We start from the raw sequence: 21,516 nt of genomic DNA on the forward strand, positions 1-21,516 counted from the left end.
CTTCATCTGTTGTGGCCTTTCCACCCACTTTTCAAAACGCCTTCTCTGTGTTAGGAGCTACCTTACACAAGTCACCCGCTGGGACAGCAGTGAGTCTATGTATTTACAACGCTAAAATCAGGGATTCGATTCCCGACGATGGAATTGGGCAGATAGCCCAATGTGGCTTTATTATAAGAAAAACACACACATTCAGCTTCGAACAGTAAGATTATAAAAAAATAAACATTATCTTTTGGAACATGATTTAACGACAAGAAAAGTGCTTCTTAGCTACTCAAGACCCCATTTTGTTTGTCAAGTTGATTTGATTATACAAAAACGATCAGTAGCTTTCCAGCTTGGTACTTTTATACTTTTCTTGTTAAACTGTAACATAAGACAGTTAGTTTAATCATGGGTTTTAAGAGAAAACATTTTTTATTTGTCTGCTTCTGACTAACATAGTTCCTGTCTCAGCCATAGATGGCGCTTTTCAAATAAAGGCTTCCATTGCAGTGGCTTGTGAATAAATGACATTTTTTACGCATATTTATTTTAATTAGTGAAAAGGTCATTTGAAAGATGGTCAGTGAAACCAACTTGTTGTAAACTTCTCATGTACAAAATTATTTATGTTTCAGATCCACAGATGACGCGTGTATCGACGACTGGCGTTTCGTGACGTTTCTCTGTTTAAAGTTCACAAAGTATTGTTAGAGAAAACGACTGTACACGTTATTTACCAATCAATAAAATAAACAGATTCATAAGACGAAACCCAGTACTGCTTTTCATGATATAATCAGTGACACCTGGCGGTCAGTTAATGTCTAAGTATGTTGTGTTGTGTGAGTGTTGATCGTTCAGATATTTAAGTTGATAACCAGTAAAACTGTATATACATTAAAATTTTGACTGTCCATTCTTTGGCAGAAAACAACAACAAAACAAAAATAATAACACAAAGAATTACATAGAAAAACCTTTTTTCTCATACAAAACCTTGAAATATATTAGCTCACTGCGGTGACGAACACAGAGGATGTCAGGTTCAGAGCACATTTGGCTATCTACTTTGTCCAAGGGAAGAAACGAACTCCAGATTTTAATGTTGTAAGTCCATAAACGTACCACTGCTTCAACGGCGGAAGAATTTGCGAGTATTAAACCCCGAGCACTCCACTGGTACAGCGGTAAGTCTACGGATTTACAACGCTAAAATCAGGAGTTCGATTCCCCTCGGTAGACTCAGCGGATATTCTGATGTGGCTTTTGCTGTAAGAAAAACACACACACTAAACTCTGACAATTACACCAATCAAATCGTTTAAACTATATAACGTAAATGAAGATTAGTTTACGCACGTAACATTAGGTTTCAAATCTCTGGGAATTAGGTTTCCATACTTTTCTAAACGTTTCAAGGACTCAAGTTTAAATAACCTGAGTATATAAAGCTACATATTTTAATTTTCTGAGGTTATCTGTGTTAATCTAATATTATTTCTTATAGCTTCCTTCTGATACAAGACATGGCCAGGTGGGTTAAGGTATTCGACTCGTAATCTGAGGATCACAGGATCGAATCCCAGTCACAACAAACTTGCTCGCCTTTCAGCCGTAGGGGCGTTAGAAAGTGACGGTTAATCCCACTATTCGTTGGTAAACGAGTAGCCCAAGCGTTGGCGGTGGGTAGTAATGAATAGTTGCCTTCCCTCTAGCTTCTTATTGCTAAATTATGGACGGTTAACGCAGATAACCCTCGTGTAGACCAAACCATAAAACACCGTTATAACCAGATGGTAAGTGGTAAATTCAATGCTAAATTACTGTCCATATTTACAGTTTCCTGACATGAATACGAACACCTTCGATACCAGTGGTATTAATTGAAATACCAGCAATACTTCTACAACTCTTCTAAAGATGAGCTCTAAAAAAGTTAAAACTACCATTATCAAGTAGTGATTAACCTGTTTCTGACTGATATCATTACCATGCAGTGATTAACCTGTTTCTGACTGATACCATTATCAAGCACTGATTAACCTGTTTCTGACTGATACCATTATCAAGCACTGATTAACCTGTTTCTGACTGATACCATTATCAAGCACTGATTAACCTGTTTCTGACTGATATCATTATCAAGCACTGATTAACCTGTTTCTGACTGATACCATTATCAAGCACTGATTAACCTGTTTCTGACTGATACCATTATCAAGCACTGATTAACCTGTTTCTGACTGATACCATTATCAAGTAGTGATTAACCTGTTTCTGACTGATATCATTACCATGCAGTGATTAACCTGTTTCTGACTGATATCATTATCATGCAGTGATTAACCTGTTTCTGACTGATATCATTATCAAGTAGTGATCAGCCTGTTTCTGACTGATATCATTATCATGCAGTGATTAACCTGTTTCTGACTGATATCATTATCATGCAGTGATTAACCTGTTTCTGACTGATATCAGTATCAAGTGGTGATTAACCTGTTTCTGACTGTTATCATTATCAAGTGGTGATTAACCTGTTTCTGACTGATATCATTATCAAGTAGTGATTAACCTGTTTCTGACTGATATCATTACCATATAGTGATTAACCTGTTTCTGACTGATATCATTACCATGCAGTGATTAACCTGTTTCTGACTGATATCATTACCATGCAGTGATTAACCTGTTTCTGACTGGTATCATTACCATGCAGTGATTAACCTGTTTCTGACTGATATCATTACCATGCAGTGATTAACGTGTTTCTGACTGGTATCATTACCATGCAGTGATTAACCTGTTTCTGACTGGTATCATTACCATGCAGTGATTAACCTGTTTCTGACTGGTATCATTACCATGCAGTGATTAACCTGTTTCTGACTGGTATCATTACCATGCAGTGATTGACCTGTTTCTGACTGATATCATTACCATGCAGTGATTAACCTGTTTCTGACTGGTATCATTACCATGCAGTGATTAACCTGTTTCTGACTGGTATCATTACCATGCAGTGATTAACCTGTTTCTGACTGGTATCATTACCATTCAGTGATTAACCTGTTTCTGACTGGTATCATTACCATGCAGTGATTAACCTGTTTCTGACTGATATCATTACCATGCAGTGATACATTGACTTCTTTAGTCTTACATAGATCTGATTGAATTCTATAGTCTCACATAGATCTGATTGAATTCTATAGTCTCACATAGATCTGATTGAATTCTATAGTCTCACATAGATCTGATTGCCTTCTTTAGTCTCACATAGATCTGATTGACTTCTTTAGTCTTACATAGATCTGATTGACTTCTTTAGTCTTACATAGATCTGATTGACTTCTTTAGTCTTACATAGATCTGCTTGAATTCTATAGTCTTACATAGATCTGATTGAATTCTATAGTCTTACATAGATCTGATTGAATTCTATAGTCTTGCATAGATCTGATTGAATTCTATAGTCTTGCATAGATCTGATTGAATTCTATAGTCTTGCATAGATCTGATTGAATTCTATAGTCTTGCATAGATCTGATTGAATTCTTTAGTCTCACATTGATCTGATTGACTTCTTTAGTCTCACATTGATCTGATTGACTTCTTTAGTCTCACATTGATCTGATTGACTTCTTTAGTCTCACATTGATCTGATTGACTTCTTTAGTCTTACATTGATCTGATTGAATTCTTTAGTCTTACATTGATCTGATTGAATTCTTTAGTCTTACATTGATCTGATTGAATTCTTTAGTCTTACATAGATCTGATTGACTTCTTTAGTCTTACATAGATCTGATTGAATTCTTTAGTCTTACATAGATCTGATTGCCTTCTTTAGAAAAGCGTCGTAAACATTGCTTTTAAAACTTGATATTTACACAAATCGACTCTTCAGTAGTTGGAGAATATGATCCTCATTATCATCTTCATTAACAAAGTTAAAATAAATCAATTATTAAATGGACTTAGGTATTTGTAGTGGCCAATGATTGTTGTTATTATTTCAAATTTAAAGATAATTAAAAACTGTTTACTGACGTTAATAGCAAGAAATACATTTAGTTTTACCGCAAGTGGGAAATACGTCTGTCAAAACGAATTGCATCTATTCTCAGTAATTGGAAAATGATAACTTAATATTTAATCGTACTCGGACCAAGAATAACATCGTCGGCCATTACTGTATTTAACATCGTATGAGGAAACACATTTTGTACATTATCACATTTAACATCTACTCAACAACATGGAACTAATGAGTCACCCTTTAGTGTCTTATGACACTACTAGGTAAACGTGAAAAACAAATAATACTTTACACAGTGTGAATTTTTAAATATTCTGGACAAAATCTTTAACTATAAAATACTACACCAAAAGATGGCGACACCATACGTAAATATTAGATGACAAATTGAGTAAAAGTTAATATTATTAAAATCTTTTTTATACAAATACTACTGAACAACATCGAAGTTATTTTATTGGAACTGGTACAACGTTTTATTTATTTTGTCACATGTTCCCAGAGGTATACATTTTAACAAACACCGGATAATATACTAGGATTTCTACTCTTTGGTTATTACTTCACAGACGAAAGTTTGTACAGAAGATAAAGAACATTATAATTTTACCCATACGTTTTCTTGAACATTACAACGAAACCACACAGGACACGGGTCTGTTCAACTGGAGATTCTGTCTCTAATAATCTTCACAATCTAACGACACAATGAAGTTTGATTCTGACAAAAAGAATCGCATCGCACGACGGTATCCGTCTAAATTACCACGAAAGAGAAACAACAGTCGGTTTAAACGTCGTATCCAAAGAAGGCATCAGTCGAAGGTCAGAGGTCATGTAGAGGTGGATAGGAGAGTACTTGTCTCCCGAAGGCAAAGTGGTAGGGTGTCTCCCTTCTTTCCAAGAATTCTGGAAGAGTATAAATGTCAGGTTATCGGATAATAATGAAAAATGGTTTAAGCGTTTTGATTAAGATCATAATTGGGGCTATACAAAAGGTTAAAAGCCTTGTATTAAAACGATTTTCAATATACAAACCAATAAGTCAGAGTTTGACTAGACGTGGCGACATGGACTGTAACCACGTGTTGAAGCTCTATAATTATATAACGTATTAAAACCTCTGTATAACATATGTAAGAATACTTATCGAAACTGAAATTGTTTTAACCTCAGATGTTATATTACAAGACATTTTGACAAAACACGGAGGTCGAAACCGGAAATCACTATTCTAATTTAAAAAAAAAGGGTTAATATTACATATATATATTTATAATATGCAATATAATATAATATAATATAAATACATATATAGTAAATTAAGTCTCACATAACAAAATGAATCCAGATAACAGATTGAGTTACATATAACAAAATGAATCCAGATAACAGATTGAGTTACATATAACAAAATGAATCCAGATAACAGATTAAGTTACATATAACAAAATGAATCCAGATAACAGATTAAGTTACATATAATAAAATGAATCCAGATAACAGATTAAGTGTTACATATAATAAAATGAATCCAGATAACAGATTAAGTTACATATAACGAAATGAATCCAGATAACAGATTAAGCTACATATTACAAAATGAATCCAGATAACAGATTAATCAACTGTTACAGAGTAAGTTACGCTACATAAAACACAAGTAGTTCTTACAATAATTACAATCCAAAGTAAAAATGAAATGAAGCTCGTTACGCATCTAACCAAAACGATGAATATTTTTTATCTTCTTTCCACATTATTTTAAATTAATTATTTGACAATACGATGTTTACAATTCTTACAAGAAAGCCAAATCACATCTAACGCTCGCTCTCTGAAAATGTAATAACAGAAGACAACATGCCACTGATGTTGTGTGAACTATTCGAGATAAAATTTGTCTGAAATAGTAAGACACATCAACATAAACATATTTCTGTTGAAATTTTTAAATCATGAATATGAATATGTTCTCAAAAAACTGGCACAACTGTAACGACAATAATTATTACATGTCAATTAATCTATGTTATGGTTATTTGATAATTATATACTGTTCTCTAGTAAACACTAGTCTGCTTTGCACGTGGAATCTACGCTATGGTTATTTGATAATTATATACTGTTCTCTAGTAATCACTAGTCTGCTTTGCACGTGGAACCTACGCTATGGTTATTTGATAATTATATACTGTTCTCTAGTAATCACTAGTCTGCTTTGCACGTGGAACCTACGCTATGGTTATTTGATAATTATATACTGTTCTGTAGTAAACACTAGTCGCTTTGCACGTGGAATCTACGCTATGGTTATTTGATAATTATATACTGTTCTCTAGTAAACACTAGTCTGCTTTGCACGTGGAATCTATGTTATGGTTATTTGATAATTATATACTGTTCTCTAGTAAACACTAGTCGCTTTGCACGTGGAATCTACGCTATGGTTATTTGATAATTATATACTGTTCTATAGTAAACACTAGTCTGCTTTGCACGTGGAATCTACGCTGTGGTTATTTGATAATTATATACTGTTCTCCAGTAAACACTAGTCTGCTTTGCACGTGGAATCTACGCTATGGTTATTTGATAATTATATACTGTTCTCTAGTAAACACTAGTCTGCTTTGCACGTGGAATCTATGTTATGGTTATTTGATAATTATATACTGTTCTCTAGTAAACACTAGTCGCTTTGCACGTGGAATCTACGCTATGGTTATTTGATAATTATATACTGTTCTGTAGTAAACACTAGTCGGCTTTGCACGTGGAATCTACGCTGTGGTTATTTGATAATTATATACTGTTCTCTAGTAAACACTAGTCTGCTGTGCACGTGGAATCTACGCTATGGTTATTTGATAATTATATACTGTTCTCTAGTAAACACTAGTCGGCTTTGCACGTGGAATCTATGTTATGGTTATTTGATAATTATATGCTGTTCTCTAGTAAACACTAGTCGCTTTGCACGTGGAATCTACGCTATGGTTATTTGATAATTATATACTGTTCTCTAGTAAACACTAGTCTGCTTTGCACGTGGAATCTATGTTATGGTTATTTGATAATTATATACAGTTCTCTTGTAAACACTAGTCTGCTGTGCATGTGGAGTCTATGTTATGGTTATTTGATAATTATATACTGTTCTCTAGTAAACACTAGTCGCTTTGTACGTGCAATCTATGCTAATTTCCCTAGCGAAGTGACTTATTTTTCAACGTTTTCATATTTTTTTTATAACGATCGATTAAACTGTCTCTATTAACATCATCTATATAATTATATTGATTTTTAGAAACACGGCGGTGCGAATCAATTAATATGGTTACTATAACTGTGACTTGAAAATTACCTACAGCGCTTTTGAATGACGTCTCTTTTGAGCCAGTCAGATTACTGGAACATGTATTAAGCTTGGTTTCTATGAAATATAGTAAGCAGCTGATAAAAGTGTTTTTGTGTTTGCTAAAATTGTAGCGCATAATAAATTTTCCCAAATTAATGGTATGAACACAAACTGTCATTGAACAATTGTATTTACCTAATTGTAAGTACAAATTAGAATAACTCGCAACACTTTTTGCATACTCTTGAGTTTTGTGTAAGTTTGAAAATCTTAACATCATTTATTATTTTTTCACGTACCAGGGTAGTCATCGAGAAGCTGGTCCCTATCACATTCTGTTTCACTGTCTTCCTCTTCATTCATTAGGTCAGGTATTCTGGTGCTGTAGAGATACCTAGCCTCGATCTTCGGGTACCTAGCGTATCTGAAATTAAGATTGTACTAACAATTAGGCTCAGTACTCTGGTTTTGAAGAGTTACCTACTATGTCAGCCATCTGGTGTGTGTGTGTGTGTGTGTGTGTTACACCTGGAACTAAAAATATTACACACAACTTCGGCTTATTAAGTTGATGATGAAAAAAGATGCTTAGCTTCGGTAATCGGGTTTTTAGTACAACTAAAATTAAAAAGGCTTATGAAGGTTAGGCTTATATTCTGGTGTTGCACCTGGAAATAACACTTAGATTAAAAGTTCAGTGTATTTTTTGATGCTGTATAAAGACACTGGTTTCAATATTTGACCTTGTGCTCTTGTTCCTACTTATCTCTGTCATGTATCCTCTCTCTCATAACTACACTACATGGTCAACAGTATGTGGACACCCGACCATCACACCCATATATGCTTGTTGAACATCTCATTCCAAAACCACGAGCAGTAATATGGAGTTGGTTCCTCTTTTGCTCTTATAACAGCCTCCACTCTCCTGGGAAGACTTTTCATTAGATTTTAGAACATGGACGCGAGAATTTGCTCCTATTCAGCCACAAGAGCGTCACTGAGGTGGAGCACTGATGTCGAGCGAGAAGGCCTGGCTCGCAGTCGGCGTTCTTATTCATCTTAAAATTTTTCGATGGGATTGAAGTCAGGGCTCTGTGCAAGCCAGTCATGTTCTTCCACACCAACCTCGGCAAACCATGTCTTTATGGACTTCGCTTTGTGCACGGGGGCATTGTCATGCTGAAACAAAAAAGGGCTTTCCCAAACTGTTGCCACAAAGTTGGAAGCACACATTTCTCCATAATGTCATTGTATGCTGTAGCATGAATATTTCCCTTCACTGGAACTAAAGATTTTAGCCCAAACATGAAAAACAGCTCAGATGATTGTTCCTCTTCTGCAAAACTTTACACTTGACGTTCAGGTAGATAGCATTCTCCTGGCATCCGCCAAACCCAGATTCGTCCATCAGACTGCCAGATAGTGAAGCATGATTCATCACCCAAAGAACGCGTTTCCATTGCTCCAGAGTTCAATGGCATTGTGCTTCACACCACTTCAACCGACGCTTGGTATTGTGCATGGTGATCTTAGGCTTGTGTGTAGCTGCTCGGCCATGGAAATACATTTCATGAAGCTCCTGACAAACAATTATTGTGCTAACGTTCCTTCCAGAGGCAGTTTGGAATCGGTAGTCAGTGTTGCAACTGTGGACAGACGATTTTTACGCGCTAGGAGCTTCAGCACTTGGTGGTCCCGTTCTGTGAGCTTGTGTGGCCTACCGCTTCGTGGCTGAGCTGTTGTTGCTCCTAGACGTTTCCACTTCACAATAACTGCATTTACAGTTGACCAGAGCAGCTCTATAAGGGCTGAAATTTGACGAACTGACTTGTTGGAAAGGTGGCATCCTATGACAGTGCCACGTTGAAAATCATTGAGCTCTTCAGTACAACCCATTCTACTGCCAATGTTTGTCAGTGGAGATTGCATGGCTGTATGCTTGTTTTTATGCACCTGTTAGCAATGGGTGTGACTAAAATAGCCCAACCCACTAATTAGATGGGGTGCCCACATACTTTTGGCCACGTAGTGTATCTACACACACACACACACACATGTATTCATAAATATGATGTAATTGATATTTTTTTTATTAACATAATGTCCGAATATGAAGCGTAACAAGTCTATGTAAATCGTCAAAACTTTCGGTCAGAACAAACTCTTTACATATCAGATACATAAGAACTAGAAACGTTAGGCCTATCATTCTAGTTTTGTAAAGGTGTGATAAAATCACTAAATTAGTCTAGAATTAATAATCAGATATCACTTTACTACCTGTTTCTTTCGATACACACATCTTTTATGTGAAGCTGGATTTCCTAAAATTATTTTTGGATATTTTGTTTTATAATTTAGAGTAGAACGTATGAAACATCCGATCGACAGATGTCACGACTTGATAGAACATCTCTCTTAAAAGACCGTAGTAGAAATTTCTCATAAAAGTATAATGGAATCTAAACACGTTATGAAAAGTTATAAAAGTAAATTTTCTGAAGTTAGTCTGAAGTCAAACGATAGAGCTGTAATTCATTATTGCTGTGGTAATGCTAGTTTTAACGTCATCATTGTTTTGTGTAGATAACCTTGGATCCATAGCTGTATATCCTTTTGACTAGATATAGGCCTAACGTTTTGAAATTTGACTCATGGAACAAATATCTGTATTTCAAACCTAGAATAAAATCAAAGAGCGGATAGTAGTTGGATTATTTTCTGGAAACATAATATGAAGTAGCATATAATATTTGCAAGAATTTTTACCTTTCCTAATTTGTTTTTCAAAATTCGAGGGCAATTCTGTCTATCCGTCTCTTAAGTTTTAAGATATACTTGAGAGAAGGCAGCCTGTCAACACCTTTATGTTCGATTTTTAAATACGACTGAGTATTCTGCCATTTGAAACAAAACAAGTTAAGCCTTTTATATAATTGAATATGACAATTTAGATAACAGGCTTCAATATAAGAATCTCCGTCTAGTTTTACATACATAATGTTGAACAAAGGTTAGGCCTAGCATCTTCGTAATTGTTTTTTTAAAGACAGTTTAGACAGAACATCATCTTGGTAGTTACCATTATCTTCATTGTTATATGTGATTATGTGCACTTTTATGCCATTTTTGATCATGGGAATGTAATAATGAGTTTTCACTGGTGTCCAGAATTGTATCTACAGGTAGTTTGTATAAAACATAATATTTTAATGAAATTGTAATGATTAAATATGTTTAATGATCAAAGATTACTTATCCACTGTAATTAAAAGGCTAATGTTTAATGATCAAAGAGCACTTATCCACTGTAGTTAAAAAGGCTAATGTTTAATGATCAAAGATTACTTATCCACTGTAATTAAAAGGCTAATGTTTAATGATCAAAGAGCACTTATCCACTGTAATTAAAAGGCTAATGTTTAATGATCAAAGAGCACTTATCCACTGTAATTAAAAGGCTAATGTTTAATGATCAAAGAGCACTTATCCACTGTAATTAAAAGGCTAATGTTGAATGATCAAAGAGCACTTATCCACTGTAATTAAAAGGCTAATGTTGAATGATCAAAGAGCACTTATCCACTGTAATTAAAAGGCTAATGTTGAATGATCAAAGAGCACTTATCCACTGTAATTAAAAGGCTAATGTTGAATGATCAAAGAGCACTTATCCACTGTAATTAAAAGGCTAATGTTGAATGATCAAAGAGCACTAATCCACTGTAATTAAAAGGCTAATGTTGAATGATCAAAGAGCACTTATCCACTGTAATTAAAAGGCTAATGTTGAATGATCAAAGAGCACTTATCCACTGTAATTAAAAGGCTAATGTTGAATGATCAAAGAGCACTTATCCACTGTAATTAAAAGGCTAATGTTGAATGATCAAAGAGCACTTATCCACTGTAATTAAAAGGCTAATGTTGAATGATCAAAGAGCACTTATCCACTGTAATTAAAAGGCTAATGTTGAATGATCAAAGAGCACTTATCCACTGTAATTAAAAGGCTAATGTTGAATGATCAAAGAGCACTTATCCACTGTAATTAAAAGGCTAATGTTGAATGATCAAAGAGCACTAATCCACTGTAATTAAAAGGCTAATGTTGAATGATCAAAGAGCACTTATCCACTGTAATTAAAAGGCTAATGTTGAATGATCAAAGAGCACTTATCCACTGTAATTAAAAGGCTAATGTTGAATGATCAAAGAGCACTTATCCACTGTAATTAAAAGGCTAATGTTGAATGATCAAAGAGCACTTATCCACTGTAATTAAAGGACTAATGTTTAATGATCACAGAACACTTATTCAATGTAATTGACAGGCTAATGTTGAATGATCAAAGATTATTTATTCAATGTAATTGAAGGACTACTATTTTGTTGGTCATTCATCAGTTTTACCTGTTTCAGAATTTTGTTCAAACCTATACAAGGACTGTTTGCACTTCGCCATCCTGAACTTTGAATGTATAGACTAGATGGAAGGTGACTTACTCAAAATCACGCACTGCAATGTCTTTTGATTTTCCAATCAAATAGTATTATCTACAAGCAAACAATAGTTCTTGGAAACTTCTTTAAAACAAATATTAGGCTTAGCAATGTGAAGGTAAATTCCTTTAGACTTTTAATATTGTATGTGCTAATTTCACCATGTACATCCTCTTTGAGCATCTTGCACATGTGAATGTAATATTGAGCTTTCAGTGGTGTTCTGGAAACTCAGCAATAGCTCATGAGGGTCAACAAGTGCATAGTAATTCCTGGACACTTGGTTTTAGCTGTCCCATCCTCTAAATTAAAGTGAAGCTATCAAGTACATCAAGGCCAGTAATTTCTATTGGTATAATTACCAAGCTTCTTTTAAACTTATCTAAATATAACTCTTTCTAAAGGCCAACCAAACTTTTAAAAAATAAACCTGTTTTAGTCAAAGGTAACTCCTATCCTGTTAAAATATATATTTGTGTCCCCTAGTCCTACTATTTTCACTATTAAGTATGAAAAAGTGTGCATGAGTGCTATCAATTCACTTAACAATCTTAAACACGTAAATCAGATCATTTCTTCTTTTATTCAAGACAACACAGTTTCAGAGATCTTAACCTCTCCTTGTATGACAACCCCTACATCCAAGAGATATCTTCCTTTCCACACTTTCCAACAAACAATTCAGTGTCCTTCCTTAATTATGTTACCCAAGATTGAACACATTACTCCAAATGAGGTCTGAACAATGTCTTATACAATAAAATTAGACTTGTACTGAACTTTTCTGTGGACACAACTTAAAATCCTATTTGCCATACCATTAGCAACAGCACACTGCCTGGATGGCTTTAGAGAATGATAAACCATTATACCAATATCCCTTTCTTCCATAACACTGTTAATGCTATCCCCATTCAAATGATAACCCACACGTATTATCTTGCATTTATTATAATTAAAACCCATCTGACATTTATTTACCCAACTCCCTAAATGATCAGAATTCTTTTGTAAATCAGCATCATCCTCTTCACAGCCAGCAACACCCAAGATCTTAATATCAACTGCAAAGTTAAGTAATTTATTGACTGTTCTTTCATCTGTGTCATTAATGTAAATCAAAAAGAGCAAAGGTCCTAAGACTGACCCTTGACATTAACCCAGTTTGACTGAACTCAGTTTGTTACAGACTTCAGTGTTTTTCTGTCAAGCCACTTTTCTATCCAATTAGTTAAATTAACCCCAGTAGCTAAAACCCTTTGCAAGCCTCTTATATTACACCTTGTCAAATGGATTCTGAAAATATAGTTACACCAAATCCCCACTCTTCCTCTCATCTACACAAGCAGTAACATTTTCAAACAATGTCAAGAGATTTGTAAGATAAGAATTCCCTGACTGAAACCCTGTTGACTATCCAACAACATTCTAAATTTTGTTAAATGACTTTGCAAAGCATGTTTTAACAGATTTTTCAAAACTTCCTCATAACTGAAATAAGAGTGGTGGCTCTATTATTATTGGGACAATGCTTATTACCTCTCCTGAAAAGGGACATTATTTAACTTCCAATTGTCTCATACCTGCCCACTATTTGAGGACTTACAAACAAGAGGAAATCATTAACAGCTGCAGCACTTGAAATTTTGTTTAGGCAGGATTAGAGTAAACTGATTTATAAGACCTTTGTTTTCATTTTTATCAGCTGTATTTTTGACTGCCAGCAAAATGAAGCAATACCAGTCAAGAGATGACAGAGCTTGTGTGCTTAAAGTTTGCAGATGACAAAAAAAAAAACCCAATAACATTAGAACTGTTCTATAAGCCATTCAGCCATGGCTAAAATAATAGCAAGTGAAAAATATTATCTGGCTCAAAAGCTTTATCATTTTTTAAACTTCCCGATTTGTTTGTAACCAGCATCTTGCTTCCCTTTATCAACTGTTTAAGATGTGGAATAACACTTAAATATTTGTTAGTTAAAAATTCCAAAGTAAAATAAAAATTTATTAACCTATCCATCTCATAATCATCAGATACTAGACTTCCTTTATCATCCCTCAAGTCTAAGTGTTTTTAACCTTAAGGTATTTGAAGAAATCCTTACTATTAATTTTTTCAGTCAATCTTTTCTTATACATCATTTTGATGTCATAATTTCACGTTTCATCAACATTCTTAACATTCTATAACCTTCCAAGTCTTCTTTCATAACAGTTAATTTAATTTTTCTAAATTTATGATGGTTTTTCTGTAATTTTATCTTCTTATACTCTCCACCCTTTTCTTTCTATGAAGAACATATTTATCTTCAGTATATGTAAACTTTTTACACATTCAATCAGGATCTCCAAGTAACTCAGCTTCCCAACTGACAACAGATAAGTGTTATTGTATTCCTTCATAAGTATGGCATTGTGGTGGATTTCCCTTACTAGATACCTAAGAGATCTTGAATTGGTGAACAAGAAGCTTTTATCTAGGTCCAGTATTACATACACCTTGTACAATGGTGTCTTAGCGAGTGATGTGTGTGTGTGTGTGTGTACTAATGCAACATCAAATTTCTGACGTCTTACGAATCTTTAATTCATTATATATATACAGTATTTGACCTAATTATGGTAACAGTGAATATAATACATGTAAAATGTAAATGTTATGAGATTTCTCCCCTCGGTTATTTTATGTTACAGCCTTGAGTTGATAGTGTACACAGTGATTGGCTACCATCCAACCAATCAGACAGTAACACATCAGCTTAGTGCTCAAAAAGTACAATCATACAACAGTAACAGTGTTCAGTCTTGATTTCCAGATCTAAAGTACTACATGACAATTATATATAATTCAAAATTTTGACTGGTAAAGGATAACCCATACGATAAACTGTGACAAGATTCCGTGTTTCAGTATTTGCTGTCTACTCTCACTCGAAAGAGGATATATACAACAGAAATCTTTAGTAACAGAAAGGGTCGAGGTTGGAAACTGAAGCTCTCCAAAACGAATGTGTCTCAAGGTATGTTCTTTTTGAAATCGAGTACATATTTTGCCAAAAAACGTTGCAGCAAATGCCATCTCGAACAGTAAGACACACAAGTTTAAATAATTAAAAAAAATGAACAAACAAGACCTAATCAAAAACAAGTAAAGAACAGAATTTTTGTGACTGCTTTTGAAATTATTGTAGAATTCCAAGAAATTGTCATTAATAAATGGACTTAGCTGTGAACCAATAAAAACAAGTGTTAATCATAATGATTCTTCTTTGCCGTTTTAATAAAAAATTATACATGTTACATAGAAAAGCCAATAAACATATCTCTCACTCTTCCAACTCTTTTGACTACATTGAAACTCGAAATTTCAAAACACTGCCAAAGATAGGCTTCGTTATATAACTGAAACTATAAAACAAGCATCACAATAGATCGTACAAAGTGCTTCTGAAGAAAGTTAAGCCTACTTCACGACATCTGATAGGATCATTTCGCGATCCTGTTTTAATTTTATGTTCCACTTTTGTATTTATTTTCTGGACTATCAAAACAATACATTTTACGTTCTCATTTCAAGGCAAGACCATGGTAACTGATAACCAGTAAAATAACGTTCGTACATGAATAGACTAAGTAGTAAAATCTTGGCTTTGTGTCCTTAGCGAGAATCAAAATGCTTGTAAACTATTCGTCATTTAATTATGACGTCATATCCTATATAATTTCTGTTTCTCCCACAAGCTCTGTTAAAAACGCTTGCTATTTGGTGATTCTGGGTTATGGATTGATTTCACCCGCCAATACAGCCCTCTTACCCATTCCAATAGAATTGATCATTGCCTGCACCTTGTTTGGAACCTCCATGCCACCTGGCGGTAGATGATGTCTTCCCATGAGGCAGATTGACTGTTAGGCTGTCGTCCAGGTCACTGTTAGACCAAGGGCTTGATAGCTGTGATTTATACTCTCGTAGCAGAGGTTGAGAGGTAGGCCGCTCTCCTTGGTTAAAAATTATAAATTAAATATTTGTAAATTTAATATCAGATATTCATTTCAAAAGGTAAAACGTTATACATACCTACATAAGTTTACATGTAATAATATATTGAATCAGTAGGTTTAGATACACATTATATAGATTACTAGTTGACTGATGTAAAAATGATTAGACCCCATTATCAGTTAATCAGTTTAAACTGAACAAGAACTATTTCCTTTTCGAAATAAACACGTTAACATTCTTTGAGTACTGAGCCGTTTATTTAGAGAATCCTTTAATGTCGTTCATATCGTTTCATGTGAGACCACTCAAAGTTTCCAAATTTAAAAATTAAAATGTTTGGCCAGTGTCATCAAGTGATTTACTTTGTACTGAGACCATGACCATCACAATGATAAACCCTCGATTTTAGGTTTATGACCCTTTAAACCTACTGCTCATCCATGTGAAACTAGTGGACAAAGAAGGACCAGAACGCGAATATTGTTTTGTGAATAATCAAGTTTGAAAGTCTGCGTTTAATGGCTTTACTTAAGTCGTACGAGTTCGCTAAAAACTTAAGATAAGAGTTTAGAATATTAATATTTTAGAACTAGCTTTTACATCTGTTATGAAAACCCTTACACGCTATAGAATAGAAATGACTGCTTTTTATTTTCAGTAAATCAAAGTACATTTATTTTTGTCAAACCTGCGGGTATACCTGGGAAACTGTATAGGTGACCAACGTCATGGGTCTGGATACTTCTTCTGTCATTGTGGCCGAGTCCACTGGAGTGGGCAGTCTTTAAAAAAGCAATACGAAAACGTAGGTTGGCTGACGTATTAACTACACTTAAATCAACGACCACAACTTCTGTTATGAGTTGAGTGGTAGAGAGTTACTTCTTCTTACCTGCCTCACCGCAAAGGGTACATCATAAATTCTCTTGTCGTCCGACAGAGGGCGTCCTTCGTTACTGCTGTCTCCGCTGCTCCGGTCTTCTCTTTGGCACACAGGCACTCTGCTAGTAGCGTAGGGGGAGGGATAATAAAGACTATCCTTAGCTCTACTGTATATGGGGTTGGTAGTGGGTTTCGTCTCCACTTCACACATCGGGACGGATTCAGTGGTCACTTCCTTTTGCACGCTTCTGGTGTCTAGGGAAATAAAGACAACAGTATATAGGCGTGTAGAAACACTGGTGGTTAATGGAAATAACAGTCACATATGTGTACATAGAGATAGACAATGTCTAGATGGTTGAAGTGGTGGAAGATGGCGTCAGATGATGTAGCATACCTTCATAATGATGCCCTCTCCCGTGCCTCCTTCGAGTAACACTACATACGACGACGACAACGATAATCAGGATAATACACGTCACGACAACGGGGACGATGATAGCCAGATTGGTATAGAATGGAGGGGAACTGACCCGTATAGTGGACGAAGGTTGTCCTGTAAAAGAACGGTAGACTTAAGAAGCTGAAAGAGATAGGTTAAAGGATAGATAAATGTCCTAAAACTGGAAGAAATAGATAAATGTCCTAAAACTGGAATTAAACTGGAAGAAATAGATAAATGTGCTAAAACTGGGATCAAACTGGAAGAAATAGATAAATGTCCTTAAACTGGGATCAAACTGGAAGAAATAGATAAATGTCCTTAAACTGGGATTAAACTGGAAGAAATAGATAAATGTCCTTAAACTGGGATCAAACTGGAAGAAATAGATAAATGTCCTTAAACTGGGATCAAACTGGAAGAGGTATTAAAAGGCGTGATAAATGTCCTAAAACTGGGATTAGAGCATTATATAAAGTATATTGATCGATCTCCATTATTACTGGTTCTCATGAGTTTCCTGTTTTATTTGTACCACTTGTCTTTAAAACGTATTGTCTTTCATCAGTAAATATTTATTTGGTTTAGCTCTAATGTCAGCAATATTACCTGCGTTTCTACATAAATTTTCGAAGTGTAAGAAACGAGATACAATATTGTGCATTGAATAATGTTTACATGCTTGAAAGGCTTAAGTTGGAGTGTGTGTATAATTCTCTGTATTGTAGGCTACACATATTGAACTTTGCCAGGGTAATTAAACACTTCAATAAGACGAATAGTCAGTTGTGTTCGTCCTGTGTGGTTTATAGCAAAAACAGCTCTTGACTCTCTGGTGATTATCTACTTTGATAAGTATCTCGATTCTTCATGAATAACCAGTTAGTTAATTTGTTAGTTCTTTCAAATGGGTAGGATAAAGGAGTACCCACTTTACAACTTGAAAACTAAGACGTTTGAAGTTTAATCCGGGACATTAGTTGATGTCCATTTGACGTGTAATAGAACATTTGTTAAAGTTTGAGGTCAGTGCCTGGGACTTTGAATAATGAAGATATGAACAAAAAATCACAGCAAACGGAACAAACTATCAGAAGTCTTGATGTTTCGTTATCTTTAGAACAACATGAAACTGAGGAAGATCACGTGGATGTGTCGACACTGGTTACTATGATATTTTTGTTCTCTTAACTGCTACCAGTTCTTTGGACGAAAGTCATGTAAATTCAGAATTAATGAAAGGTTATCTTGGGACACGAAAAATTGTTTCCCTTATACGTAACTGTAAAACAAACATACACAAACCGCAAGTTTGTATGTACGTATCATAACATGAAACCAATGAACTTCCAGACTAGTTTAAGCGAAGATCCATCCACATTCTGCGAAATAGTTATGTGGACATACAACAGACAGTTCTATTATATCTATATAGTTTAACAAGATGTGGTTTGATTAATTTTCTTTAAGTGATTTGCTGGTCTTTAACTACACTCATAAAGAAAAGATTTCAAAATAAAAGTTATAGTTAAATTTTTTAAGTTGATCGTGTCAAAGTAAACTGGACAAATGTCTCTTTACCTGACACTGGTAGAGTAACAAAGCTGTAATCAGCACTGGTGGAACCTGCGTCATTGTGGGCTACGACACGAAGTTGATACCAGGTGGCGGGGTTCAGATTGCTTATTCGGTACGTCGACTGGCGAGGAAAGATCCTGTCGGTCACTGTTGTCCACTCCTGGCTGATTTCCGGTTTATACTGAACAACAAAGAATGATACTGGACAGCCCCCACTGTCCCACTCCGTGAAATGTAAAGTTGCAGTTGTTATGTTGACTCGAATAAATGCATGCTGGGAAGGAGACGATGGTGCTGACAAGAAGAAGAAATTGTAGTTGGTTTTGTTTTTGTTTTAATTGCGCGCTAAGCAACTCGTGCACCTTTCGCGCCAGTCGTTAGAGGATAGAGCAGTGGTTCGCAGATTATCAAGGGGGTATGAGGGCTTTTTTTAGACAGTGGGATATAGCCGGTCGGTGGTCTAGGGGATCTTTTGCCCCGCTGAAATAGTCAGTGGAAGAGAAAGCTGGACAGCCACTGTACTAAAGGGAATGCAGCTAATAAACACCACGCACAGTCGACGTTCAATCATATTTTCTTTATATTCGAAGAACTGCGTTAATCTAGCCTCCCGCTAGTACAGCGGTATGTCTTCGGATTTACCACGCTAAAATCAGGGGTTCGATTCCCCTCGGTGGGCTCAGCAGATAGCCCGATGTGGCTTTGCTATAAGAAACACACACGCGTTAATCTAATTTTATATCTTACAGGTTCATTCTGATATAAGACATACCACATGTTTATTTTACAAACTAAACACAACTATTGGAGTAACGTAACAGCAGGTTTTATAATAGAAAACTAATTCTTATTTGATCAAATAAACATTACTGATAAACGTAAGTTAACACGATTAATACGAGTGAAAAAACGATGCTAGTAAGATTGTTTGTTTCTGAATTTTGCGCAAAGCTATTCGAGGGCTATCTGCTCTAGCCGTCCCTAATTTAGTAGTGTAAAATTAGAGGGAAGGCACCTAGTCATCATCACCCACCGCCAATTGTTGGCTACTCTTTTACTAACGAACAGTAGGATTCACCTCGACATATAACGCCGAAACGGCTAATAGGGCGAACATAGTTGATGTGATGGGGGTTCGAGCCCGCGACACTCAGACTGAACACCCTAACCACCTAGCCATACTTAGGAATAAAGAATTCCCTTACTTGAATAACACCTTTTGTGAGGTTTCTCTTCTTCGAATTATTTTGTACTACCCTGTAGACAACTTTAGTCATTTATTTAGTGCAAATCCACATCATACACTTCACTTTATAACCCCACATAACTATCAGTTCCTCCAGTTTCGTACATTATTATTTTTGACGTGAAACCACAAATACAACATCTATACGTTTAAAATTATTATAATAATTACCTGCACCTTTGGTCTTCGCGTGAACTATATCACTAGGTAGACTTTCCCCTACGTCGTTAAAAGCCACGATGAGGAAGTCATAACGTGTGCCACAATGGAGACCATAGATGGTATGCATCCGGGCATCGCTGAGTAGGCGTGTCTTAGTCCAGTCTTTCGTACCTCGCTTGTGACTCAGAATGAAACCTGTTAAAAACATAAGTGTGAGTAACAGTAGAATTGTAACTATTAGAATTCATTATACAATTCGAACTATTATCTAGCAGAGAATTACAGAAGTTTTTATTTAATTTCTAATCGTTTCTTTATATGAAAATAAATAATTTTAGGATTTGTTTTTGAAATGAAAACTTAATTAAAGCTCACAAGTGAAGAAGTGAGTTCACGTTTTTATTTATTTTAAAATATTACATTTTTTTGTTAATACGTTGCGTGAGAAAAAGGTGGAAGCAGATTATTTTACAGCCAATCGAAATTATTTATTACAACACGAATTAAAAGAGACGCACGTGTTCTCTACTGAATAATTACCTATTTAGGCATTTAGCACACACCTGAACATCACACATCAACTAATCGAATGTACCTAAACTTTGTGATATTTACCAGAGACTGGTGCACTGTCAGCTGTTTGCAATGTCCATTTGACCTGGATAGAAGAGAAAGTTACAGATGTCACCGATAGTCTTGGAGTGGTTGGAGGATCTGAAAGGAAAAGTATAATAATATTAGAATGTTCATGATTTATCTCATAAAGTTCACTGTTTAAATACGTTATCTGATATAACTTTATGTTAACAAAACCTAACTGTAATCGGAAATCAGTGTGCAATAATTCCACAAAACCTGATAATAAACAGACGTTAGCTTACGATAACTCAGTAAAGCCTAACTGTAACCGGAAATCAGTGTGTGATAACAAAACCAAACTGTAACCGGAAATCAATGTGTGATAACTCAACAAAACCTAAGTGTAACTGGAGATCAGTGTGCAAGTGCAATAACTCAACAAAATCTAACTGTAACCGAACGTTAGTTTGCGATAACTCAACAAAATCTAACTGTAACCGGAAGTTAGTTTGCAATAACTCAACAAAATCTAACTGTAACCGAACGTTAGTTTGCGATAACTCAACAAAATCTAACTGTAACCGGAAGTTCAACAAAAGTTTGCAATAACTCAACAAAACCTAACTGTAACCGTTAGTTTGCAATAACTCAACAAAACCTAACTGTAACCGGAAGTTAGTTTGCAATAACTCAACAAAACCTAACTGTAACCGGAAGTTAGTTTG

The 21,516-nt window shown here is 35.1% G+C and overlaps 1 protein-coding gene and 1 pseudogene across 2 annotated transcripts in view; one reads left to right on the top strand and one right to left on the bottom strand.

The window, feature by feature from the left end:
* LOC143245804 (cell adhesion molecule DSCAM-like) overlaps window positions 1-879 on the top strand; it is a 37,050-nt gene extending 36,171 nt beyond the window's left edge. Inside the window, exon 17 of the mRNA XM_076492057.1 lies at window positions 624-879. Within this exon, the coding sequence (XP_076348172.1) occupies window positions 624-635 (12 nt within the window). The 3' untranslated portion in view covers window positions 636-879. The remainder of the gene's footprint in view (window positions 1-623) is intronic.
* Window positions 880-4,465: 3,586 nt separating this feature from the next.
* LOC143246714 (cell adhesion molecule Dscam1-like) overlaps window positions 4,466-21,516 on the bottom strand; it is a 116,627-nt pseudogene continuing 99,576 nt past the window's right edge. The window contains exons 19-27 of the transcript XR_013026105.1: window positions 20,828-20,926; window positions 20,222-20,407; window positions 18,808-19,098; window positions 17,182-17,340; window positions 16,795-17,039; window positions 16,603-16,684; window positions 15,715-15,898; window positions 7,691-7,815; window positions 4,466-4,939 (exon numbers count right to left, since the gene is read on the bottom strand). The product of XR_013026105.1 is annotated as a cell adhesion molecule Dscam1-like (transcript). The remainder of the gene's footprint in view (window positions 4,940-7,690; window positions 7,816-15,714; window positions 15,899-16,602; window positions 16,685-16,794; window positions 17,040-17,181; window positions 17,341-18,807; window positions 19,099-20,221; window positions 20,408-20,827; window positions 20,927-21,516) is intronic.

This window comes from Tachypleus tridentatus, chromosome 3, assembly GCF_004210375.1.
Source record: "Tachypleus tridentatus isolate NWPU-2018 chromosome 3, ASM421037v1, whole genome shotgun sequence".
Taxonomy (NCBI): Eukaryota; Metazoa; Arthropoda; class Merostomata; order Xiphosura; family Limulidae; genus Tachypleus; species Tachypleus tridentatus.